The 27929-nt window shown below is 39.9% G+C and overlaps 1 protein-coding gene across 1 annotated transcript; it reads left to right on the top strand.

The window, feature by feature from the left end:
• The first annotated feature begins 1 nt into the window (after position 1).
• KIF4A (kinesin family member 4A) lies at positions 2 to 16984 on the top strand. Its single transcript, XM_053472938.1, has 30 exons — positions 2 to 118; positions 220 to 334; positions 1336 to 1526; positions 1606 to 1698; positions 2289 to 2455; positions 3156 to 3250; positions 3580 to 3699; positions 3956 to 4131; positions 5152 to 5213; positions 6718 to 6850; positions 7333 to 7391; positions 7542 to 7647; positions 8212 to 8286; positions 8777 to 8956; positions 9039 to 9142; positions 9655 to 9799; positions 9886 to 9996; positions 11017 to 11100; positions 11714 to 11827; positions 12193 to 12348; positions 12437 to 12531; positions 12679 to 12811; positions 13257 to 13427; positions 13546 to 13650; positions 14401 to 14478; positions 14743 to 14847; positions 14924 to 15067; positions 15156 to 15272; positions 15763 to 15885; positions 16196 to 16984. The coding sequence occupies exons 1-30, from the start codon at positions 2 to 4 to the stop codon at positions 16391 to 16393; spliced, it is 3672 nt and encodes a 1223-aa protein (XP_053328913.1). The 3' UTR covers positions 16394 to 16984.
• The last annotated feature ends 10945 nt before the right edge of the window (positions 16985 to 27929 follow it).

Raw genomic sequence — 27929 nt, 5'->3', positions numbered from 1 at the left:
CATGGGGAAGGATGAGGGCATTCCGGTGAGAGTTGCTCTACGTTGCCGGCCGCTGGTCCCCAAGGAGCTTAATGAAGGCTGTAAAACATGCCTTACGTTTGTACCCGGAGAACCCCAGGTAAGATCTAAAAATGTTTTTTCTATTTTTTTTTTCTTTTTGCATAGCTTTTCTTACTGACAAGACTTGTATGTAATTACTGTGCGATTCTTTCTGTTAAGGTAATTGTTGGCTCTGAGAAGTCATTTACTTACGATTACGTCTTTGATCCATCAACTGAGCAAGAAGAGGTCTATAAAGCCGCTGTTGCTCCACTAATTAAAGGCTTATTTAATGGTAAGTCCTTCTCTTTCTGTACCATTATGTTTTAATGCCAATATTAAGTTAAATATTTTCATTACCGAATCTACCTGTTCTTTGTATGAACGCATCATAATTGTATTGCTGTCAACTGCCTTAGGCGTCTTCCATCCTTGCATCCTCTCCAAAATATACCATATTTTTTCTGTGTATATAATATAGAGATCTATCCCCTTTACCCTGTTATTGGAGTCTACTTGGTCTGTGTATTTTGATAACTGGAGTTTTCGGGGTATGAGTAGTTGTAACAATAAAGAACTTTAATCACTCTATTCCACCAGACATCCACCGAGATGCGTGTTGTGCTGACACTTGTTGTGCTGACAAAGGTTTTTTTCTTTTCAAGGATGTATCTCTTGTAGACTTTAACTTCTTAATTGCTTTTCTTCAAGGGAAATTAAGTTTAACCATTCCATATAAGCATTAATTAAAATGCTCTAATGGCTTCTTATTTTCATTGAAAAGATATTAAAGATGTGGTTTCAATTAGGCAGTGCATTAACGTTCCTAGCATCTAGAGCATGGCTAGCAAGAAAATCTCAAAAGTGGAGTAACATTCTAGCTATGAGCATGGTCCTTCACACAAGCCTCTAGGACCATAGCTTTCATATGCCTGAAGAAGGGACCTTTGTGTCCCAAAGATCTGCATTAACTCTAGCCATCATATGCACTGTAATGCATGTTTTTATGAGGTATAATGAGACCGCACTGAACAGCTTGAAGCCGCAAAAAGTGGTGTGAAAAAGAGACTGCAGAGCTGGAGCTGCAGCTTCTTTTAAAGGCAACTACTTTATTCCAGCATTCTTTATTGGTGGTGCTATATGGGGCAGAACAACATAGCAGCCCCTGGCTATATCAAAGCCATTCTATCATTGCTATCTATGTACCTATGGCTAGTATACCAATATAGTAGTCATGAGGTCAAGTAGAATTCCACTCTTGTAGTGAAATACTAATTGAAATTGACGTTTATTTAGGATACAATGCTACCGTGGTTGCGTATGGGCAAACAGGTTCCGGGAAGACATACTCAATGGGAGGTGCATATACTCAAGATCAAGAAAATGACCTGACCGTGGGAGTCATTCCAAGGGTTGTCAAGGCACTCTTTCAGGAAATTGACCAAAGATCTGACTGGGAGTTCCTTCTTAAAGTTTCCTACTTGGAGGTAGGTTTACTTCTGAAATTAACTTTGGATCCATTATGTTTCATAAACTGTAGGTTTATTTAATGTTTTTACTTTTCAGATCTATAATGAAGAAATTCTTGATCTATTAGACCCTTCACGCGATAAGGGTGCGCCAATTAGCATACGTGAAGACCCCAAAGAAGGGATTAAGGTATTTAGAAAAATCACAATGCATAGAACGCACTTCTCAGCTTGGGCAAAACTTGATTTAGAAACCCTGAAAAATACAGTATCCCACCGATGAGGGAGGGAACAAATTCTACACCTCAAACTTGAAGAGAATCTATGAGCGCCTGCCTGTTATTTAATGTTTTGCGTTTGCCAAATTGCGAATCTTTTGGGAAAAATACTGCTTGTCATTCTGGCATGAGGTAACCCAAAATTTAAGGCGAGTAAAACTGGTTTTGGTCATCTTATTGACTGGGTTTATCTGCAGACCAGGATGTTTACTTTTTAGGCAGCTGTGACTAGACTGATATTTATTTTTGTAGGAGAGCTTGAAAAACCCTTTTTAAGTCTATTCATAATAGGCCTCTGTCAGATGCCCCATTAGATATTTGGTCCGAGGTATTATGGTGCGAGTATAAGATTTGATGTGCGTTCCCCGTTACACCATTTCTTTTACTTTCCATCCAATGATGCCAATTGTCATGGCCGTTCTAAATGTTTAACCCAGAGTAAAATCTGATCTACGTGCTTGTCCCGGTGCATTGGATAGCTTGTAACGTTTTTGTTTGGTAGATCTGTGGTTTGACTGAGCGGGATGTAAAGACTGCCTTGGATACGGTGTCTTGCCTGGAACATGGAAACAGCTCTCGAACTGTGGCCTCCACGGCAATGAACTCTCAGTCCTCTCGTTCGCATGCCATCTTCACCATTTCTATTGATCAGCGGAAACAGGGAGACAAGTGAGTGGCATGTTGCACATTTGTAAACATTTGTTACACTTTATCACCTCTGAGAGCAACATTGGACCATAAAGTGTTCTCAAATTTTGTTTCCATGATCTGTTTTGTGCTGAAAATCTCATGACTGCGGCACCCAGTATTTTATTTTATTTTAAAGAACGCACTGGTAGACCAAATAGTGACAATTGTGTTTTACTGTGTAATCCTATATTTACTACATACTTTATTTCTGCTGAAGATAACATAGGAAAGACGTGCACACTATGATCTGTCAAGCTGTTTTCTCTGGAGATTGTAATTCTGTCTCTTACAATATATGGGTTGGCTTATTTTGGCCCTTTCAGTTTGCTTGTAGCGTTGCCTGACTTATACAATATGCAGACCTCTCATGTAGTAGAGATGGTGACCGGTTGTCCACATCTATACTTGTCTTGAATTGAGAATTGTTCTAGCAGATGTACAAATACCAGGTTTCACTTACATTACTTTATGCAGGGAAGAATTGTCACCATGACTCTTAAGGGACTGTGGAGAGTCATTCTCACTAGACATATTAAGATTTTGTTTTGGGTTGTTAAAGTATTCTTCCGCTTCAGTTTGTTTGATATTGCTGCTGATTTGGCAAGTAGCAAAGATGTGGGGGTTTTTTTCCCTCTCTAATGTGACTGTGGTGTTTGGGCTACTTTTTTACATGTTTCAGAAGTAGCAGTTTCCGTTCCAAGTTGCATCTTGTGGACCTTGCAGGATCTGAAAGGCAGAAGAAGACAAAAGCTGAAGGTGACCGTTTGAAGGAAGGTATGTCTGATGTACATCATGCTTTATTATTTGGCGGTAGCGGCACACACCATTAACTATAGTTTTCTTTGCTTTTAGAGCTTGCTGATATAACAAGGCCCATTTCCATTTTTTGGTGACTCTCCAACCCCCCCCCTCTTTATGTATGCAGTTGAATTTTTTGATCTGTTTGTCAACTTGGTTACCCAGAGTAACATTGCAAGAATTTTTTTTTCTACTAGTTGTATTCATAGCTCCTGTATGCAATTAAACTCTTGCAGTGTTGATAACCCCCCCCCCCCCGACTGAGCAGAGAGATGTTTTGTACTTTAATGTTGTTCCTTTTGTAGGTATCAGCATTAATCGAGGCTTATTGTGCCTTGGAAATGTCATCAGTGCCTTGGGAGATGAAACTAAGAAAGGCAGCTTTGTGCCGTATCGAGATTCTAAGTTAACGCGTCTCTTACAAGGTGAGTGAGTGACCCAGTTTTTGAAAATAAAGTGTGGTGATGTGTGAATATCCAGCAATCTTTTTGTGTGTAAATATATAATAGAATTATACTTTTTCAATACAGTGGTAGCGTTGTGAATTTTATTTTTTGAGTGGCATGCTCTTATGTAGATTTTTGTGTTGGCACAACAAAAAGGAAATTTTGGTACTGTATGAAAGCCCATGTATCTTGGCAAAACGCAGTATAACACTCATAGTTTGTGTAATCGTCTTAGATTCACTTGGTGGGAACAGTCATACGCTTATGATTGCATGTGTCAGTCCTGCTGATTCCAACATGGAAGAGACCCTGAACACATTGCGGTATGCAGACAGAGCCAGAAAGATTAAGAACAAACCCATTGTGAACACCGATCCACAGGCTATAGAGCTTCAGCGCCTCAAGCAGCAGGTAAAAAATAATAATAATAAAATAAAAAAACAAGAAAAAAAACAGGGCTTGACTTTTAAACAAAAGCCTGCATCTAACCCGAGATTTTCCATGTGGTTCTTTATTTTTTTGTATGCTGGCATGCTAGCCAGAGGAATATTCCAAAGGTACAGAAGGGTCATGACTGAACGCAGCTGCTAGGGGAGAATGTATTGAAACATGTAATCCGCAAACGCACACCACTGGTGTGAACGAATAAGCGCTCTTCCAACACTTGATAATCTATACGACTCTTCCAAATGGGGAGCACATCCACATAGGGGAAAAACGCTATTTTTTGTCAAATATCTCTAACTCCGTATGCAAATAGAGGCTTAGTAGTATTGCAGGTAAGTAATGCACTCCAAGGACATAAATGAGACCATCATAAAATATTCTTTAATTCTTCATAGCAGCAATGGCACAGTATTACTCTGTTAAGTGGATAAGGTATTACAACAGATGAAATGTACAAAACCAGGCGCAGGGAAGTCCACTGTCCAGCAGCAAGAGCTTTGCAATACATCCCCCTCTCTCAACGCGTTTCACCCAACAACCGGCTTTCTCAAGAGATGAATCCGGATTTTCTTTGTACACGCTTTCGTACACTTCATCTGTCGTAAGTGCAATAATTTACCTTAACCCAGTGATACTGTGCCATCGCTGCTATGAAGAATTAAATAATTACCTGCAATACTGCTAAGCCCCTATTTGCATATGGAGTTACACTATTTTTTGTCAAATCTTTTTCCCCTATTTGGATATGCGCTCCATTTGGCATCATGTAATGCATGCATATAGAAAGCTACAAGACAGGTTGCTGTTGAAGGCAATGTTTCCATGTACAATGCTGCGTGTTTTCTGAAATGTGGGTTAGTTGAGCAGCTTTGCTTATCCCAGAAAGAAAAATTGACAGTGACTGCTCAGTGAACACTGCATTGTTGCGTATCTCTAGTTTTAACTACTGTGTGTAAAGTGATCCTTAATGTTTTTGTTTTTCAGGTTCAAGAGTTGCAGGTCTTGTTGTTGCAGGCCCATGGAGGAACTCTACCTGTCCTAACCGGGTAAGGATAATCCAAAGACTCCAGCAGAAAGATAAAACTACTGTTTATTTGTATATTTACTATGTCCGATGATAGATTCTACTACATAACCTAAAAACCTTGAGCAGGGCTTAAAAGGACAGTGGCATATATTGCTGTTTTTTTATTTTTATTACCGTATTTGCTCGATTATAAGACGAGGTTTTGCTCTGAAAAATACCCCTCGTCTTCTAATCGGGGTCGTCTTCTAATCAGACCTCAAATAGAGGTCTGATTAGGAGACTAAGATCCAGATCCCCCGCACCTCCTGTCTCACCCGACCCCCCCCCCCTACACTTACCGGTGCTTCCTGCTGTGTTGCCGGGGCAGCGGGTTGACGTCTACGCGATCCGCGTAGACAACGTCCGCTGCAGCCGGAAGGAGGTGTGGCTAGCAGCGGGGGTTGTCTGTCTGTCGCATAGACCTTCCCCGACTGTCAGAGATCAGAGTCTTTGATCTCTGACAGCCGGGGAAAGTGTACGCGACGGACGCATACAAACCCCCGCTGCTAGCCACACCTCCTTCCGGCTGCAGCAGAAGGCGACGTCAACCCGCTGCCCCGGCTGGAAGCACCGGTAAGAGAGGGGGGAGAGCGGGGGAAGGGGGGTGAGAGGTGTGTTAAATGGGGGTATAGTGTGTGTGTGTGTTAAATGGGGGTATAGTGTGTGTGTTAAATGGGGGTATAGTGTGTGTGTGTTAAATGGGGGCATAGGGCATTTCTGGAGTGGCGTTAAGGGGGCATTTAATAGAGCACTCTGCCTCCTGAAATGCCTTATACCTCCCTATATGCCACTCTGCCCCATAATATGCCTTTTAACCCCCTAAATGGCAGAGTGGCATATAGGGGTATAAGGCATTTCTGGAGGCAGAGTGCTCTATACAATGCCTTTTAACTCCCTTAATGCCACTCTGCCTCCTGAAATGCCTTATACCTCCCTATATGCCACTCTGCCCCATAATATGCATTTTAACCCCCTAAATGCCAGAATGGGATATAGGGGTATAAGGCATTTCTGGAGGCAGAGTGGCACATAGGGGGTCAAAAGGCATACCATGGGGCACAGTGGCATATAGAGGGTTAAAAGGCATATCATGGGCCACAGTGCCATATTGGAGTGGCAAGCCTGGGGGCAGATGTGCGTAACTGGGGGACAGGTTGGAAAATACAAAAAATCTTTTTCTCAATCATAGCTTTTATTAAAAAAAAATAGTTTACATGAATTAACATTTATTGGTAAAACTTTTTTCCTTTGGGGTTGTCTTATATTCAGGCTTTTTCTTTTTTTCCTAAGTTAATATTCAGATTTTGGGGGGTCGTCTTATAATCAGGGTCGTCTTATAATCGAGCAAATACGGTATTTATTTAAAAAGGTCCATTTACTGACTGCAACATAATGTCTACTACCATTAGCCTGTCCAAAAGCATTGTGATTTTTTTTTTTGTTTTTTTTTCCTCCCTGAGCTTTTTATCTTTTTATGCCATTAGCATTGAGCCATGTGAGAATTTACAGTCCCTTATGCAGAGGAACAAGGTTCTCGAGGATGAGAACGGTAAACTGACCAGAGAACTAGGTAATGCAGCAGAGCAAACCGCTCAGATCCTGGAAAGAATTATTCTGGTGAGTGGATGTAACGAGACATCATTTATGCGCTCCTGCTTTCCAATATTTTCTATCCTAGTGAAAAATTCCTGGAAAAGATACTTTAGCAGCAGATTTTTAATACTATAAGGGAGAATGCAAATACAAAGGGCTGTTAACTTTGTGTACTGCATATTATGTGATCAGAGCATATGGTGTATAATAAACCTACTTGTCCCCAAGTTTTAAATCATTCTGATCCAGCGTTACGGTCTAAGGAAGGAAGTGTGTGTGTGTGTGTGTAAACTTATTAAGAAGGCTTACTGTAGCATAGAAGATAAGCTTAACTTGTTGGTGCAGAAATTGTGATAAGATTCTAACTGGGGTGGCACTCTTATACTTGTTAGTGAATTGTCTCTTGGATATTCTGAGGCCAACTCAGTCTGTAGTCGGAAGACTCCTTTGATACAAGAATAAAATACTGGATGATCAGTTGATATACCTTTATGCCTTTTCTGCAGACTGAACATGAAAATGAGAAGTTAACCAGTAGGATGGACACGCTTAAGCAACATGCAGCGTAAGTTTTTTTTGTTTTTTTTTGTTTTTTTTTATTTTGTAACGTTGAAATGTGTATCTCATTGCTTTTAACCCCTTGTCCTTGATGGGTTTAAGGATAACCTGTTGTCCTTAAGGGGTTAATTACCTTTTTTATATCATGTGTTTTCAGTTGTAAGGTAAATCTTCAGAGATTGGTGGAGGCTCTAGAAGACCAAGAGCTAAAGGAGAATGTGGAGGTGGTCCGTGATCTTCAACAAGTCATTGTGCAGCTTCAGGTGAGTCTGTGGTCAATGGCTTCATTTTATTGCACTTAACTTTATATACCCAGGAAGAGACTGTTTTAATGGTTACTGTTGCCACAACCTCTCTAGCTACAAAAGTATACCTCATACACGTTGTCACCCCTTTCATGCGTGCAGCTGATTTATATATTAGTATTTCTTTAAAACCTCCTTGACTTTCTATTTTATTTGCTGTCCTTTGTCTATATAGGGAAACTGACATCTGTGTCTGTATGCGGGGGGGGGGGTTTGGGGGGTCTTTTTCCAGAGGCAGTTTGTAAATGGAAAGCTGACTGTAGATTCTTGCAAATGTTTGTGATGCACATTAATTTCTTACAATTGTCTAACGCACATTGTGTCGATATGGTATTTAGGAATATTTGAATGAAATGTAAGTTAGAAGCTGATATCCGGTGTCCTCGGTTGTATTGTCGCACTCCTTCTCCACTGTGCTGCATTAAACAATGCGTTTGGGGTGTTTTCCTTTTAGATCTTTGATTGTTTTGACTTGAGTCTCTAAATCTGACTCGCACATGTCTGTTTTTATTATTTTTCAAGGATGAAAGCTCTGGCATCGCTGCTTCTATTGAGTCGATGGCTGAAGAGGTTGCTGGTCCTTCCGACTCAGAGGAGGTAAGATGTTTGTTGTTTTATCTATGTTAAGCGGCATGCCACTTCCTTTTGTTGGTTAAAATATCAGTGCATGTTCACAAAAACACCCAATCCCTACTTTTAAGCAATATGCGTTTTGGAGTCCATGTTGCATGCAAACCAATGCGTTCATATAACTTCATATAACTTAGAAAGGCTAGTAGATGAGACACTAAAATGCTGCATGTGTAACAAAATAAATGGAGACTGAAGTGTCCTGTTTTTTTATACAATACGAAGAATTTAAATCTACAGTAAAAAAGCCTACTTAGACCTGTTCTGGCTTTGCAAGCTCCTTTTTTAGTTACAGGCCTGTTGACACTACAACAGTGTATGGCCTTGCTGCTGGCACAGGACCTCATCTTTATTTTACATCTTCATTTTGTGTGTGATATCTTTGCTTGAACACATATTTGAATGTGCTTTAGCCGGAATACAAACTTACTGCCTTCTTTTTTGTGTTTTTGTGTAGAAAGTGTCAAATGGAGAAAAACGCTCGTCAGATGGCTTCACTACTGACCATGCCCTGAGACAGGCCCAGCTTTCCAAGGAGCTGATAGAACTAAACAAAGCTCTGGCATTAAAGGAAGCTTTAGCCAGGAAGATGGTTCAGAATGACAGCCAGCTAGAGCCAATGCAGAATGAATACTTGGTAGGTACATGGAAGCGATGTCACCTGCATTTTATATTAAAATGTTAAAGATGTGCACCTAATTGCTGCATTCTGTCTCCAGAACAACATTAAAACATTGGAGTCAGAAGTCGGAGCATTGCAGAAGGAAAAAGAGGAGCTGATCCTTGCTCTCCACTCGGCCAAGAAAGATGTCAATCAGGCCAAGTGAGTAGCTTCTAGTCCCATCTAGTTCGTGGATGTGACTGAGAGTGTGTAGGACACAAACTGCGTAAAAACTAATGGTAAATGTTACCGGTTTGGGCATGTACATCATTTTGGCTGAGTGGTCTTTGGGGCATATTCAGAGTTGACAGCCCTTCACAGCCATGTTTTATGGCTCATAATGAATAGTGAAGGGAAAACGATAAAATCACAATCCTCCCTTTTAATGATTAAATCCTGTGCGTGCATCACTTGGGTTAAGACGGCCATTAATGCTAAAGGTAACAGTTGATTACTGAGTGGCAGCAGAGTTGTTTCAACGCGTTTGATGTGTCTTAATGTCATTAAGAAGAAAAGAAGAAAAAAAAAATACTCCACTAAGTAGCGGACAAGTAAGACGCCCCCTTTAATCTACATTTTACCGATGCTATTGTGGTATTATCCTGAGCATCGTCAATGTGTTGCTGCCTGACCTGATGGTCAATGTGATAATCCTAGTACGTTTATGTCCTAAGGCTGAGTGAACGCAGACGAAAAAGGTTGCAGGAGCTGGAGGGGCAAATGACTGATCTTAAGAAAAAGCTGACTGAGCAGTCAAAGCTTCTGAAACTCAGAGAGACCACTGAGAAAACGGTTTCAAAACTTAACCACGAAATTCAGGTATCTGTTAAAATTCTTGTTTTCATTTCATCATATTCCGTTCACCCCGCTTAAAACGTCTATTAAGTCGTGTACCATTTACATAGGCAATGAAAACCCAGCGTGTACAGCTCATGCGGCAGATGAAGGAGGATGCTGAAAAGTTCCGTACCTGGAAGCAACAGAAAACTAAAGAAGTCATTCAGCTTAAGGAGAAGGTAAGGGTTTCAAAATGAACCCCTTTGTAATGGTCTTCAATTGTATTTTCATTATGTCTTGGCTTTTGTGTTCCCCTTTTTTTTTTTTTTTTTTTTTTTTTTTTTTTTTTTAAATTTACATTCTAATCACAATGTATAAAGTGGGTGGAAATTGACACATTTACCAGTTAGTACAATTTATGTCGCTAATCAATTTAAGAGCCCCCCCCTTAATTTTGTTCCACTCAGCAGATATGTAGGTCATAGTTATAGGCAGTCATGCGGCTATTTTGGCTTTGAAATGCCACACTGAGTTGACTGGCAATAATGAAGTTCTCATTACTCTTTTGAAATGCTGTACTTTGCAGACTTTTACCATTTAAATTATTTAAGAAAGGTTTCTTTCTATTGGCAACGAATGCCACATTCTTTAAAAAGAACACAAAACGTAATAGACCTTATTTGCCTGTCAACGATAGGCAAGTCTTAGGCATATGGGTTTCCATGCCAAGTACAACACTGTATTTACTGCTGAAATATGTATAATTCCATGATCCTTGAGTGTTACATTCTGGAAAGGGACGCTGTATCCATCATGTGCACTTTAATGTATATCATAGCCGCGTCCCAGTTAATTGATCATTTTCTGTTTTGCAAATACAGATAATGCATTTGGCTTTTTTCTTTTTGTTTTAAGACTTGCAGGGAATGCATCCACCGCTGGCTACATCGTCTTCGGTGGGAGCACCTTTCTGCTGCTAATCTGCTTTAGGCAGCTGAAAGTGATGTTCACTTAATGTGTCGATTTGTTTATGTAGATATATACTTTGTTTCCCTACAAGTTGGCAAATGCGTATTAACAAAAAGCATGCGTTTGTCATTTGGGGTTTTGACTGCTACAGTTTTATGAAATGTGTTAAGTTTATCTTTAACTGTTAAAGTTGGTATGAAGTACAGATGTACATATTTGTCATGTGGTGTATGCTGCCTTTTTTCAGTTTATCCTGAATTTTTTTTTTTTTTTTTTTTTCCCCCTCTCAGGACCGCAAAAGGCAATATGAGCTGCTGAAGTTGGAACGAGACTTCCAGAAGCAGGCCAATGTACTCCGAAGGAAAACTGAAGAGGTAAATATGGATGTTCCTAAAGACACACGGCTACCATCATGGAACCAGAATTTGAAGACTGATAATTTGCACATATAGTGTTCCCGTTTCTCTACCTGGTGGACGCTTTTCTTTAACCCCTTAATGATCCAGGCACATCACCCGAAAAGGAAGGGTTTAACGACAATTGATGTGCCCGGACCGGCATGACTTCAAACTGGTGCAGAAAGCGATCTATGTTTTGCTTTCTGCACCCAAACGGTGTTACTGTAATGCCTCGATGTCGAGGCATTAAGCAATACCACGATCGGCATCAGGGGCTGTGTCTGGCCCCTCCCCAGGGCATCAACGTCCGCCATACACTGTATGGTGGCCGACGCCCGTTTTTAAAAGAGGTGTTGCTGAAATGCCTCGGACACCGAACTCCCACCCCACTCCGGAGAGCGGTCACAACCGCCACTGCGAGTGATTTGCCAAAAAAGAGAATCTGGCTCCACTTGCAGGTTGAATACAGGTACTGCATTGAACCATGCAAGTCAATGGAGCCCAGCTTTCTAATAACAACGTGATTAGTAAAATAAATAAAACAAATTAGTTAAAAACAAAAAACCGTAAAATGTCAATTTTTTTTCAGGCTTCTACTGCTAACAAGCGTCTGAAGGAAGCTCTGTTGAGACAGAGAGAAGCCATGGACAGGCGGAAAGATGCACAACACAAAGGCATGGAAGGGGCAGCGGTTAGAATAAAGGTATGGTGACGGTTGCCTCAACACAACTTTTTTGTTTTCATCTGCCAGGTACCCTCCCCAGAAACAAATTGTCATACTGGAAAAACACTTTACACAATGTATAGCAAAATTGGTTAATGCATTGTGTGCCTGTGTCTTATTGTTTGACAAAAAAATAATTTGCAAAACCAGGGAGCTATAGTGCTGTCATGTTTTATTTATGTATAGTTCCAGTTAGAATTGTTAAGCTTATAAATAAATTGTTAAACAAGCTACTGGAGTGAGCCCACACTGTCATGGAATATCTGCAGAGTTTTAATAAACTACGTAGGACAACAACCGTGGGTTTTAAAGAAGTAACTCAGTTTTGACGGCTTCCTCTCTAGAACTGGTTGGCCAACGAGGTTGAAGTCTTGGTGAGCACAGAAGAAGCTCAAAGGCATCTCAATGACCTGCTGGAGGACAGGAAGATATTGTCTCAAGATATAGCACAACTTAAGCAAAAGAAGGATACAGGAGAGTGCCTCCCTTCCAAGATCAGGGTGAGACTGCAGTTTTCTTTTGTTTCTTGCTTGCATACGGTTGTGTTTCTGGTAACATTACACTTTTTTTTTTTTTTTTTTTTCCCAGAGACGTACCTACACTGTGGCAGAGCTGGAGAGCATGGGACAAGAAGCCTCTGTCACTAAACAGATTGAGAGTCTAGAGACGGAAATGGAGCTTAGGTAAGCAATGGAATGTTTTTTTGTAAAACTCACATCATAAAAGCTGAAAGCAGGAAAAGGGACGAGAAACCTGACTTTTCTAGACCGTATGAGTGTGTAGCAGTAGAATGTGATGGCATTTTTGCTATTTGACTTTTTTTGTTATAGGAGTGCCCAGATTGCGGACCTGCAGCAGAAGCTGTTGGATGCGGATGGAGAGGAAGATAGGGCCAAACAGAGATGGGAAACGATTGCTAACATCATGGAGGCAAAGTGTGCACTCAAGTACTTAATGGGAGAAGTGAGTACATGGATGATAAAACATATATACTTTATTATTTTGTTAAAACTGAGCCCCCCCCATTACAGTTGCTTTAAAACATTTGAGAGTCCAGTGGAAACCAATCGGGAGGCCATGGAAGAAAAACAGCTCTTTCAGCAGACAGTCTGCTCGTTGTAATGCGGTGGTTTGCTTTCTCTGCTCAAACACCACATTGAGCTGATTTTGTGGCAATGCTAATGAAGTCATATATATATATATATTAATAATAAGGCCCTGAGCAAAATGATGTATGAGTTTATCAAATATAGAAAAGGGATTCGTGTTTTTAACAAACGTGGTAAAAATGACAACCCCCCCACACTTGTTTCTAGGTTATTAAATACTTGCTCACAAAGTGGTTAAGGTTTCTTGTCCCTCCGAAATCAGATGTTTGCGATTTCAACGGCTAATCTTTTTTTTATAGCTTGTCTCTTCTAAAGTACAAATCAGCAAACTGGAGAGCAGCTTGAAACAGAATAAAGCACACACTGCGGATCTACAGAAAACTCTGTTTGAGGAGAGAAATCAAATGGCGGAGATGGAGACTGAACATCAGAGCCAACTTGTGCAGCTAGAGCAGCAACACCAAGAGAAGGTAATTTTGCGGGCCCTGCCATTTTATATATTAAATGTTTAATTCCCCAGGTAAAGCAATGTGTATTACCTAAAATGATGCCATTCTAAGTTATATTTCATATTTTCTTTCTTTACAGATTCTGTACTTGCTGAGTCAGCTACAGCAGAAGCAAACTACACCTGCTGAGCAGGCCGGAGAAACCGAGAGGGAGAAGCAACTGATGGAGAGGTTGAAGTTCCAGGTAGCTGTTGTATTTTAAATAGGTTTTATGGGTCAAGGTATACTTGGGCATTTTTCATCGTTCCACTATGTTTCTGGTTGTCTGTTAATCGCCACCTAGGGAGTCTTAATTCACTTTTTTTTTCTCTTGTGGCTCTTTAGGACCTCTGACTTGTGGCTCAGCCTGTTGTAGAGGTGTATATTATTTCTGTTCCCCCAGGCAGATGTAAACAGACACTTCAGCAGGTGTCAAACATCCCACTTTGTGGTGGTCCCATTTTAGCAATCTACACCCTAGGGCAGATAACTAGGAGGCACATTTCTTCAGCTGGTGGCAGGTAGAGCTACAGGGACTGGCTGTGACCTTGAGTGGTGCTCCCTATACTAAGGTATTGTGTATACCAGTGATTGACCTCCATAGTATCCAAGTGCAACAACCTCTTTTTACCACTCGAGGTCATAGAACCCACTGAGCCACACTGTATATGCCTTTGCATTTCCATGGAACATCCTGTTAGTGTTTCCATCGTACCCTCCTTATGTGGGTCCCCCTGAAGATTTGTCTGAAAGTGATGCCATTTGCAGTCACTGCACCCGCTTGCCTTTGTGGTAAGATCTGGTTAGTCTGGGTGCATACAATGCTAGGGGATCTCATATGTTGGGGCCCTCTCCTCTCCTTTAGTCCAATAAAGTTTGTGGTTTGTTTTTTTTTTCTTTTCCCCCCCTTGGGGTCCAATCATAACACTGTGCCCACCATATTTCTTATATTAAGGATGAAGAAATTGAAAAAATGAAGGAGCTATGTGAAAAGAACCAACAGCTTCTTCAGGAAAATGACATGTACAAACAGGTAAGATAAGGAAAAGCGAACTGGGTGGGAGCTAGCCATCATTTGCCAATTGTGGACCTAGTGCTGTTGGCATGGACACCTGTGTAGATCAGCAACAACCAATACTTTTTTTGTTTCAAGTATGACATAAAATCTGATTAACTTGATAAATTGGGGATAATTGTATTTAAGGTTTCCGAACAAAGCTGCCCAACAACTGAAGCACTTGCCGCTGTACTGTTGTGTTATATACTTCTAACTAATAAGTTTCTTCTGTTCTACCAGAAATTAGCCCTTCTCCAGGTTGCAAGCGGAAAGAAACTGTATAACATTATGCCAGAAAAAACGGAGACCTGTCCAGATTCGCCATTTGACTTCATCCCTCCAAAGGTAACACTATGCAGTCCTGACATGGTCCTTGATTGGCAGAGGTATTTGCGTTGCTAATTTGCTCTTGTTGTCATAGCCAAGAGGCAAGCGGCGCACAAAAACCGCCACTGTGATCTTAGAGGACCTGTTGTCTGAGTCTGAGGAGTCAGAGGAAGAAACAAATGATAAAAATTGGAAGCCTGGTAACAATGGGAAACAAGCAAAGAAATCGTCCTCTGGGGTAAGCGGTAGTAGATGCTGGAAGACAAATGATTTTGGGACTAGAATGTCCCTTTTGATAGATATAATATATATCTTGCAATCTGCAGTGTTCCTGTAAGGCACGGTGTGGAAACAAAATGTGTCGCTGCAGAAAAACAAAGCAGAACTGTTCCGAGGACTGCTACTGTGACCCTTCGAAATGCCGCAACCGAGAAAACATCTTGGTGAGTATTCCCAATTACTTTGAACAGCTTGTGCCACTTGACCATCTTCAATAGATATAAATGCATATATTCCGATATCTCATTAAGTATCTTTTTCTACCTTTAACACATACCCGTTATACGAGTTTATTCAATAAACTCATAATTTAAGCCACAAAGCAAAATGTTTGTTTTCTTTCTGTATAGTAGCTACCGATATCGATGAAAGAGTATAACTCACAGAATAGTTATTAAAGGAGGCATATGATCTCTTCTAAATCATGCATTGCACAAGCACGTTGTAAGAAGATTTGGTCGCTTTTAAAATGTGAATTAAAGGTGTAGTCGGGCCCCCCACCCTGCTACTTATGCTCTTATTTAGATGTGGAGGGAACAGGGAAACTAATATTAAAGAACAGTCCTTATTTTACTACTTTTTGTTTTTTTCCCGTTTGCTATCCTCCTCCTATTGTTGATTAAATCTCTATTTTAATTCTGCTTTGCTTTTTAGGATGACGTTAATGGAGACGACCAATCGCAGGAGTCTGAGAGTTCAATGAAAATAAGTTTCCCAGCAGATGTGACAGCTGGGGGCTCTTTCTTCACCCCTCCATGTGTCACACCCACCAAGAAGGTATTGGGATCTCCTAAGGTCCTGTTAATTGTGACTGCATGTGTTTGGGTTTTTAAGACTATATATCTTTTTCTCATTAAGAGAAGGTTGCGTTACTCAAATCCTTTATCATTGTCAGCTAGTTGAAGAATGGTTATAGCTGGTAACCTGTGAATACATAAATGTACCTTTGCAGCCTTGTATCTGCTTTAGAGTAGAGTATGGCTGTAATATGTTTTTAGAATACAGTAAGTGCATGTTGCTAATGTCAATATAGTCATCTTTAAATATGCATAGCTTCTGAATGGTTTGCTTTGCCTTAATTACCTAGGTGCTTCGCGAGATCGGCGATATTGGTCAAGTGCTTTCCATCAGACTTCAGCGCAAACCAAGCACCGCTTCTGGCCAGACACTTACTTCAGATTCACAAGAGAATCAAACCTCTATATTAAAAAAGAAAAAGAAAGCTCTGTGCAACAGCAACGCAAGCTTCTTCTCTGGATCCTCGCCAGCCACAGAAAACGAGTGAATTTTTGGACAGAGCGTTAAATCATCTTCATTCTTAGTGTTAGTCCCTAAAGAATGGCAAGTCGATAACCTTGAATAGAACACTTGAAGAAACGACTAATTGTAAATATTTATGTGTGTGTCTGAAGGGAGTTTCGATGTCAGGTTCTTCGGTTTAATTTAATCAAGTTTTTTTTTTTCAAATTTAACACCTCGCCTGTGGTCTGTTTTTTGTGTTTAATTGTTTTATCCCATTAGATGCCTGCAATGTACTGCCATTAAACACAGGCAAATAAATTTAGTGTAATTTATCAGCAAAATGAACTATGAAGTCTTCAGCTAATCCATCCCCGTGAAACCTGTACGCAGTCTTTACGAATGAGCTCTATAGAGCAGTGACTATTTGCTCCCTATGTCTGTTTTTGTATTATCTGTTCCTAAATCCTCGTAAATATAGAGAATAACCTCTAGGCTAGATGACCCAGTGATATGTATGATAGGAAAACACATCTTCAGGTTTTTTTTTTTTTTAACCTTATGTCTGTCCTTTTTGTAGTTTCCATGGGAAACATATTTTTTAGGTTTATTAAAAATAAAACATGCCAATGTTTCACTTTTTATTTTTCATTAAGGGCCAGCATATTCCACAGAGCTGTACAACTTAAATGTGAGAGGGATACGAAGCATACACATTTACTGATGTGACACCTTGTGACACATCTTGTGCGACACCTTAATGCCCCAGGGAGATGTCTTGTGTGGATTGTACGCACAGATGTGTAAATTGTGTGTATGTGTTGGGGTTTTTATGAAAACTGGGTCGGGTACAGGTGCTGGATATTTAAACTCCCACAAGCAACAGCTTCGGAGAGAGGACATTCCCTTGTGCTCCAAGAGCAATGAGACGCCTGAACAAGGTCCCTGATCAAAGTGTGGCACTACCTGTGTGTGTGCGCACGCACCCAGGGCAAAATGGCGGCTTGCTAAGATCTTGTGTTACAGGAAAGTTAATGGGGGGGGGGGATCTAATTTGGAGCTGCACCATATCCCTCCATTATTTGTTGCTTAAAGTTATGTCTACACAATTTCCTCTGGCATAACATTTCTGCTTGACTCTAGGTAAATGGTATTGTGTGATGTTGTTTCAACACCCCATTAAACTGTAGTGACACTTGTGTTGAGAGAAATGACCACTTTTGCTACATGTAGTTGTGCTATGTATCCTAGGCTGCGGTGTTTTGTTTTTTCTTTCGATAAAGGATAACCATGATCTATTACAGTAGCCAGAGTGCACGTTTCCTATGGAAACTTTGCCATTCCGCAATTACGTAGAATCATAAGCATAAATGCTTTGTATCTCTCCAGTTGACAATGTGCACTAACACATTAACATTTTTTTTATTAAAAAAAATCAAACATAGTAAATAGAAAAATAAAAACTTTGGCATGGTAGAACTAAAAGTGGATTTTACTAAAAGTAATGTTTTTTCTTGTTTTTTAACTCTAACCATACTCACACAGATTCATATCAATGTTCTCGGTATGTCTTCTGCCAGGGTGTGTGCATCTTGCTTTTTGTCTGAACATGTCACTTAAAAAATATATTAATAACCCATCTACACTGTGATTAAAAAGTTCTGGAATGGGTGATTCATGATGTTAAACTTCCAGTACGATCAGGGGCCAAAAAGTGCTTTTCCTGTAATGACCAAAAGCAACAAAGTAACAATTTTGAACACACTTAATTTTACAGGAGCAGTAATTGAGGTGCAAAAAACTGTATCTTGGTGTCCTTCAAAGCTTCTATTTTGAGCTGAATAGAAACTATCAATGAAGAAAGGTGGCTGATTTGGAGGTTTTGTATCTGCTGGAAGCGAAGAGATGCTTAACGCAGGACACATAGCACCTCTCACCCCTTTCCCCATTCACTGCAAAGCAGCCATTTAGAAGAGTGGCTGGGGAGGAGATGACTTGGAACTGGAGTATGTTTGTAATGGGTGTATGTCCATTAGGAGGATGTTACTGGTCAGGAAATCCTTTGCATGGTATTTTTAAAATATCATTTACTGGCTTGATTTGGTTGTCCACACTACAGAGCCCTAATTTACATTTCAATGAATTGCTTCATTAAGAAGTTGTCCAAGATACTGTCCAGTTCCAGAAGTGCTAGATATAACTGGGTAAACTAGCATGGATTAGAGCCTAATGCTTGCCATAACCTGTCAAATGAGGAGTGGTGCAAGCTGAAGCCAAACTGGCTAAAATGTGTAACTGTAGAGACTTGTATGGGAAAGTCTGGTGGTTTGGTGGATGAGTCTACCTCAGCTTGTGGAGCAGCTGGGTCACCTCGCCCACCTCCACACCTCGATGACGCCAGCTAGTAACTTCTAACAGGAACGTGAGAGATTCCTTTAGCTTCAGAGACCTCTCTCTGCTTAACTAAGGATTTTCAGACAGCATGAGATATTATTGTCACTTTCCAGGCTCTCATTGCAATATGAATATGTTAAGGTTGATATTCACGGTTCATAGTGAAACGAGGCTTTTCATGTTACAATTACTCCAATCCTAAAATGGGTATAAGCATTTTGCCAAGAATATAAATGCATCCTTTTAAATTGTTTTGTTATAGAATACAATTAAAATGTAGTTTAGACATATTGAATATATATTCCTCTTAAATAATATTATTTGACTTTAATATAGTATAAGTCAATCTATTTGGTGGTTTAACTATTGAGCAACAAATGGTGATTGTAGTAGGACAGCAGTTTTTAATTGTGGCAACTCATACTGCATCCTGCAGAATTATTTGCGTTGTGCAAATAGATTCACTATAACATCCAAGGAGTTCCATTGAAATAATCACTTTGGAGAATGTATGTGTCTCCTGCCAGGTGTTACCCTTAATATTTATTTAGACTCTCAAGCTGAAAGAACAAAAGCCAGGAAGTTCCCTTTGATTCAACCTTTTATTTGTTTGAATTATAGTGTTATTTTATTTGGCGTTCTTTCTAGGTTTTTGTTCATTGATGTTTAAATATTTTTTTTTCCTGAAAAGTTTATAGCATGTATCATTAGCTAATCCTTCAAACAAATAATACAGAAGCGATACTAGTTATTATAAAGGCTTGGACTCTACAATTCCATTCTTTGGAGGTCGATAAGATATTGATGTAATGACAAAGTATTCACTAATATGGAAATTAGTAGGTTGATATATCAATTCGCTTACTTCACTAAGCAATATGAAGAACCAACGCCAGCGAGATTGTCTAAGAAGGTTTTAGCTGTCCTTGCATAATGTATAGCGCAGTAAGTGAGGTGACTTTAGAGAAATCACAATTATTTAACAATCAGTCCCATAGGGCCATCACAGTTCTTGAAGAAGGAGGCTCACCAGGGTTGTCATTATTACGTGGCCCACTCAGTTCAGTTGCTTTTGGATTACATCATTTCGGGGAAAAAGCATTTATTTTGCCACGTTGGACCATTGTCTGATGTGGTGCAGAAGGGTTAGTTGGTGACATCCTTTGCATAAATATCAATGACTGTATCAAGGGAATTGAAGACGAAATTCCGGAGTCAAGCATTGGCTTAAATATTTCAACATCACAGCAAACTGATCAACCACAACCAAATAGTTTTCAAATGTGTTGGAGAGTTGTGTCTGGTTTGGTTGTTCCATTGCGTTATGTTCCCACCAACTCCACATAATGTCTTTTTGGCCTATCAATTTTGTTGATGCAAACTGATGTTTGTATTTGTTATAAACTATTTTCTATATTCTGAGTGATGCCTATTTTTAGGATCAGGAAAAACTTTGCCTTGTGTACTCCTAGATCCTTTCCACCTTGTGACACAATGGCTTTGTTAGTTCATTTCATCCCAGGTTTCCTTCATGCATTGGTTGTGGATTAGTGAAAAAGGCTATCTTTCATAATGGATATAACAAATAACAGTCTCTTTTCGATAATTGTAGATTGCGTACGCAAAAGTGAGATAACCACTCCACAGGAATCTAGAGACAGAAATCCTCCCTACTTTGTTTTTAGGTAATTCAAGCTGTTTTGGGGTATTTCACAACCAGACAATTCCACAATGAATCATGAAGGAAGGATTCTTGCTGTTTTTCCCAGGAAATCTACCACTAACAACCGGTTTGTTTTGTCTGCTGCCTTATAGACGTATAGGTGAAAAAGAGATTGTATGTTCACTGAATGTACTATTTACAGCTTGCCGTACCACTGCACATTTTGTTCCTATTCATATAAGAATTGATGTACAGTATATCCTAATATGAGATGGAAGAGTTTTATTATTAAGTATTTAAATTCATTCATCGGTAGCCAACATTTTACATCACTTTATCTGAGTATATATAGAGTTCACTCTTAAACAGTATAACCAATTTATGTTTCTCGCATATTAGCTAAAGGTGAAAACAGAATAAATGCATTTTGTGTTGATTATATTTTCAGGCTTAAGAGGGTTTTCAAGGATAGCTGGGGACAAAAATAATATGGAAAATATATTTCTATTAACATAGCCCTAAAAAGAAGTGGGTTGTTTGCCTAGAGTGACCCTGATGAAAATCAAAAATGTGACTAGACAAATCATCACAACTCAGATGAATGTGTATAAATTCTTGTTGTGAGTGAGCACATGAATGAAATATTGATGCATGAATCATTGTTTGTGCAAATGCATCAAGAACAGGGCGAGTTTATTATGAATGTGTTAATAATTTCCAATACTTTAATGGATATTTGTTTGAGTATCAGACCTTTTCTATCATGGAAGTCGCTGGCTTTCAGTGTAGCTGCTATAATGTATCTAGTGCTAAGTGTATATTTAGTGCAAAGTTTTTTTGTGTAGGGGAAGTATTTCTGGGAAGAATAGTTTTTAATATTTTTGCTAGGATTTTTAAGAAGGAGTCTTAAGTCTATATCTAGCAAGGAAACCAGTGTTTAGTAGGAAGGAGCAGTAGTGTCCTATTCTTTAGGGATTAATATTATTCTGGTGAAGTCAGGAAGGATTTTTTAAAAGCGGATTTGAGTGGCATGAAAATGTGATGACACACAATTTTATTGAATTGTGTTATTAATCAGGGGATCTCTGGAATGGCTGTGAGTTTGTGTGTGTGTGCATTTATGTGTGTGCGTTGGGGGTGTTTGTGAGATTTGATTAAATGGGCAAGCAATCCGACTTGTTCACTTATCTGTATAGTTCAATCATTTTGTATTTGAAGCATAAAAGGTATGCGGTGTAAGGGAATATGATGAAGACCAGTTTAGACTGGTAAATTCTTTTGAACTCTTTTTGCTGTCTTGGTCAATTAAATGTTAAGCTTCTTTAAGTTGGCAGGAGATTTTGTTTTAAAAGTTTGCAGTGTGAAATATCAAATTATGTTCACTCTTGGGACTAATATTGCCATATTCCAGTATAGCATGGATTTATTTTAGGTACTAGTTTTTAAAGCTTCCGATGATGGCTGGGGACTCAAATTCTGGTGATTCATGAACATACCTGGGAACTTTTGGGCTCCGGCTACCCAGAGCCTACACTTGGAGGACGTGACCGGGACTACTCAAGCAGCTTGTCTGTCCCATATATTCAGAGCATGGTCTTGTTACCAGTGGGGTACCTCAGGAATCTGTACTTGGACCCATTTTCTTAAAAAAATATTATTGGTGATATTACAGAAGGTCTTGATGGTGAGGGAAGACTTTTTGCTGACGACACAAAATTTGCAACAGGGTTAATGTTCCTGGAGGGAGAAGCCAAATGGCAAATGTTTTAGGTAAACTGGAAAGATAATCAGAGCTCTGGCAACTGGCATTTAATGTGGATAAATGCAAAGTAATGCATCTAGGGCATAAAAACCCAAAGAGAGAGTATGGATTATGTAATACTGTCCTAACCTCAACGTGTGAGAAAAGGGATTTAGGGGTAATTATTTCTGAGGATTTAAAGGTAGGCAGACAATGCAGTAGAGCAGCAGGTAATACTAGCAGAATGCTTGGTTGTATAGCGAGAGGTATTAGCAGTAGAAAGAGGGAAGTGCTCATGCCGTTGTACAGATCGCTGGTGAGACCTCACTTGGAGTATTGTGTACAGTGCTGGATACCGTATCTCCAGAAGGATATAGAAATGTTGGAGAAAGTTCAGAGAAGGGCTACTAAAATGGTTCATGGATTGCAGGATAAAATTTACCAGGAAAAGTTAAAGGATCTTAACATATATAGCCTGGAAGAAAGACATGAATGGGGGAATATGATAGAAACATTTAAATACTTAAAGGGAATACTTCCACAACAAGAGGACATGGTTTTAAGCTAGATGGGCAAAGGTTTAAAAGTATCATCAGGAAATATTACTTTACTGAAAGGGTAGTGGATGCATGGAATATCCTTCCAACAGAAGTGGTAGATGTTAATACAGGGAAGGCATTTAAGCAAGCATGGGATATTGAATAAGGCCAGGGACTTTGTCAAAAAAAGAACTGCCTTTATTTATTTAATCTCACCTCCGAAGAAACTGTGTAGTTGGCAAAATGCGTCAGACTGTAAGTTTGTCAAATAGCTGCAGAATTCATTAAGATACAAAAATATTACTGAAAATTATTGCTATGCCATCCTATGAATGTTTTAGTTTATTTTACATTTTTTGATGTACTTTGCATTTTAGAATACTACATCAAATGATATATATTTATTACTTATAGTTATAACAAGACAATAAGGCTTGGGTGCTGTAGGCTCTAGGTTTTTTTTCCCCTCTATAACATTTAATATTGTCTTTGACACAGTTGAGAAACAACACTACAATATCATATATGACAAAAGGAACATCCCAAGTATGGCTATTTGAAGTGATAAAAGGCTATACACTACGGGGTTCCCATCCCTGCCAAGCCCAAGCACTGCATGACTAACTGCCTATAGATCCTTGGCTAACAGAGCAGGCCATATCACCAACTCTTGAAGAGTCTGCTGCTTGTAGATTCTGATTTGAACAAATAAATCTCTTACGCAATAGCATAAAAAAACATATATTTTAGCTGAAAATAATCCATGTCTCAGCTTGTAGGTTTACTTTTGCTCCAGTTGGAGAAAGAAGGTGGTGTCTGGGTGCCGGCCATGCAAAGACAGTCGAACATGTCTTGAAGAAGACAAGAAAATCTGACACATCCTACCAACAGATCAGCCTAATCATGTACTGACCTCTGAGGGGAACTAATTTGTTTAATCGCCATCCACTCTGTATAACGGAAGCTCTTTTGCATGTGTACTTATCTAGTAATAAAATAAATGGTTTGCAAGTATTTTAAACCTTCGCACCATCATGGTCTTTATTAGCTAATGCTATTGTCCATTAGGCCACCAAAAACTTTCATATTTTTGATTTCCTAAAGTGACGGAGGCATAGGGTCCAGCAAATTAGTAAGAATACATTTCATAGCTATTGAGATTACACAATTCACTAGCCTTACAAGTTTTCTGGGACATTCCTGGGGCGATTATTAGAACCCAGTATAAAGTCAGGGAAACATATACCCAGGTCAAAATTCTAGGCTAAACATGTCTATTCAGGGAGCGCCAAAATATCAGAATTTTTGGGCACAACCATAAATTATGTAACAAGTCAGCTGCTGGTAAGTTACGTTGCAAACATCTATCCGAGTTACAAATTCCTATATGCTTGTGAAAATGAGAAAGATATGTATTTAAGACTCCCGCCAAAATGACTACCAAAGTGTTTTAGCGTTATGTGAGGGGTATCAGTCAACCTTTAGTTTGGACCCATCCAACACCGGAACAAAATGACTATAGATCTTTTAAGTGGAAAGCCCAGTACCTGCCAATGGGCTAAAAAATAGATCCAGCAAAATTCCTTGCTCCAACTACATAACTTTTTGCCTGAAGACAAAGCCAGACAGCTGCCATACACAACTGACTCACAATGTTATACCATTTCAGATTCGCCTCATTAAACCCATCCTTTATTGTTTGCATCAGATTTTTTGTTTAAAGCCTTTCACTTACCACCCTTCCAGATGAACCTTATCATCTCTCTATTAAATGAATGGATAATGTGGTTTGAGCATTTGGAATTTATATAATATTTGTGGAAAGGGGATCATTCTTATCAAGTTGATCCTGCTTATAAATGACAACAGTGGGGGTCTCCAAGCCTGAAAATTATGGTGAAACACCACACATTTAATTTAAAATTGTGTATTGTGATCCCCTATGTATCAGAATTATTGTGTATGTGCTTAATAAAAGCTGCCAGAATTCATAGACATTGAGAGATTGAGTATAAATAGTGTCTATATAGATTGAAACATTGGGAATTAAAGTTATTGGTAGAGATAAAAGTTTGTGGAGAAGTGTATATTAACTGGATACACTTTATAAAGATCATCACGCTCCAGGCTAGAAAATGATCTAAATTTACTAACGTCAGTGGAGTTGTGGGGAAATCTACCACTTTCACTAATGCGGCTAAGTACGAATATTGTGGTGACCTGGTACAAAGCCTGATTGTAACTGGGAGATTATTGAGGGAAAAATAACTTTCCAACAATTAGCTAAGATTTTATTTAATATTTTACAATCAGTGTTAAGAAGGGGAAATGGCCTGGGAGAAGGGGTCTCTATTTTCTTAGGGATTGGTATTATCAGGGTACAATCTGATGGCAACTCTTTTGAGTATTTTTTGAGTCTAAAAGTGGTTTGTTTATATGCGCTTTCAAATTCTTATAAAACACAGAGGGAAGGCCATCAGGAACGGACGCCTTACTCAATTTCAAACTACCCAAATCAGAAGTTATTTTCGCTCCGTTATTGTTGAATTCAGCACTTCCTCTTGGTCCGCTGTTAAAGTAGGGAGTTGGGCCCGTGCTATGAAAGACTCTTGCTCGGTGGAATCTGTGGTGCCTCGCAAATACAGAAAGCTATAACTCAGTGAGAGTAATTTCAAATTCAGCTCTGCTTTCTTTTTGGCCACATAGGACATAACGTGGCCTCGAAGAACTATTTGCCAAAACAAAAATGGGTCAGTGGAGTGTTGATTATAAACCCATTAGGTACCGGGGGTTTTTGGTACCTCACATCCCAGAGCTAAATTACCATATGTGGTTTTAATTATGATTCCCCTTTTCCGTGTTTGATGTACCCACACAAATTATACCTCTTTTTTTCCAGAACAAATAGGGCTTTCATTTTTTATTTTCAAATTTTCTTAGAATTTCTTCTACACTTTAGGTGCCCCAGTCGAACAATTACGGAATTTATGTTCAACAATATCGCCTGATTACAGACATACCACATACATATTATTTTTATGTTCTAGAAGGCCACATCCATCCCTTATACAAGTGAACGGGGGCAAGGGGTTATACTTTTTACATGCGATGTAAGGTTCTTGTTTTTTTTATTATATATATATATATATATATTTTTTTTTTTTTTTTTATTGAATGGGTTAACCTCATAGGACATCCAAGCGAACCCGCCCTGAAATCTAATAAGGCATACAAATACTGTGACATGCGCCAATTAAATGACGAGGGAGAAGGAGTCTTAACTTGGAACGAAAGTGATATTGGCACATGATCTGAAATTATAAGGTCTTTGATGTCAGTGCAAAACATTTGGTGCATTAATCTGAGAGAGATAAAAAAAAATCAATTCTAGTTAAAGAATCATGTGGCGCTGAATAAAATGGGTATAATTTTTCTGTCATGTTAGGGACTCTCCAGCAGTCAAATTTAACGTGGATTGCAGTTTTGTGACAGGATTTTTTTTACTCACTCCCATATAGGTTTACTATAGTCCAAAGAGGGATCGGCCCACTCATTGTAGTCCCCTCCCAGAATTATGCCGGTAATATCATATATTAGGAGCCTACCACTAAGTTCCTTGAAAAGGACTTATGCATGTGGAGCAATTCAGGATCAGAAATCTACTTTACGTATCAGATTTTACTTGATGTATTTAAAATTTTACATTTTTGCTGAATAAAACTGCAGATCCTCCGCTTTTTGTTGTGTATGATGAGAAAAAGCAGTACTAAACTCAAGTAGGCTTTGACCTGTTGTGCTCCGATTCAGTCAGGTGGGTCTCATTTGAAAAAAACACTATACTAGCCTGTAGATGAGATACGTTTGCTCTCCACGGAGACTCCAGGAGAAGCGCTTCTGCGTTTCCCCGGTTGACACCCGAATCCTCTGGGTCGCAAAAAATCAAGGTCCTACCATGGCCATCCCAGTTCCTTTACTTGAACCCCATAGAAAACATGTGGGTAACTTTAAGAGGAAAGTCCACTAGTGTCAACCTCGAAATTTGAAGGATCTGGAGAGATTCTGTATGGAGGAATGGCCTCAGATCCCTTGCCACGTATTCTCCAACCTCATCAGGCATCATAGGAGAAGACTCAGAGCCAGGGCCGGCCTTAGGGGTGTGCGACCTGTGCGACCGCACAGGGCGCCATGGTTGCAGGGGCGCCTGACCGGGACTTAGATTAAAGCATCGTTTTTTTTTTTTTGTTTTTTTTTTAAACTTTATTTAACATCATTGATGTTAAATAAAGTTTAAAAAAAAAAAACGATGCTTTAATCTAAGTCCCGGTCAGGGGCGCCGAGCGGTTGCTCGTGAAGTTCTCGGCAACCGCTCGGCGCCCCTTACTCTCCGTGACTCCGTCGCGGTGCCAGCATCTCATGTTGAGCGCCGGACTATACCGGCGCTCAACATGAAATGCCGGCAGAGCGAGAAGACGGATGCCTCCCGCTCTTACCGCAGGACTCCAGCAACAAGGTAAGTGGGGGGGGGTAGTTTGAAGGGGCAGAGGGGGGGGTAGTTTGAAGGGGCAGAGGGGGGGGGTAGTTTGAAGGGGCAGAGGGGGGGGTAGTTTGAAGGGGCAGAGGGGGGGGTAGTTTGAAGGGGCAGAGGGGGGGTAGTTTGAAGGGGCAGAGGGGGGTAGTTTGATGGGGCAGAGGGGAGGGGTAGTTTGAAGGGGTAGTTTGAGGGGGGGAAGTTTAAAGGGGCAGAGAGCGCGGGTAGTTTGAAGGGGCAGAGAGGGGGGGTAGTGAGGGGGGGCGCCAGAGGAGTAGTCCGCACAGGGCGCCACAACGCCTAAGGCCGGCTCTGCTCAGAGCTTTTATCTCAGCAAAGGGAGGTAGCACAAAGTATTGACTAAAAAGGTGCCACACATATACTTCATAATTTGTTGGGTTTTTTTTTGGATAAATCTATGTTGTGTTTGCAATTGTTTGATCTCCATGAAAGCAGAGTGTTTTGTGTATTCACAAGCGATCACATGCATGGAACTGAGGGGGATTGGCTGCCACGATCGCTGGGGTCACCCAGCGGTCAGTAGCAACCATCCCCTCGCGATCCCAGCGTTCAGAGCGACGCTGGATCGTGTATCATCAATGACGTACCTGGTACGTCCCGTTCTGCTGATGACATGTGACCAGGAAGTACCAGATACATCCCGGTCTTGAAGAGGTTAAACAATAAACCTCTTTTTTCACAGCATTATTTACTCAT

Source organism: Spea bombifrons, chromosome 8, assembly GCF_027358695.1.
Source record: "Spea bombifrons isolate aSpeBom1 chromosome 8, aSpeBom1.2.pri, whole genome shotgun sequence".
NCBI lineage: Eukaryota > Metazoa > Chordata > Amphibia > Anura > Pelobatidae > Spea > Spea bombifrons.
This window is presented reverse-complemented; position numbering and strand designations above follow the sequence as displayed.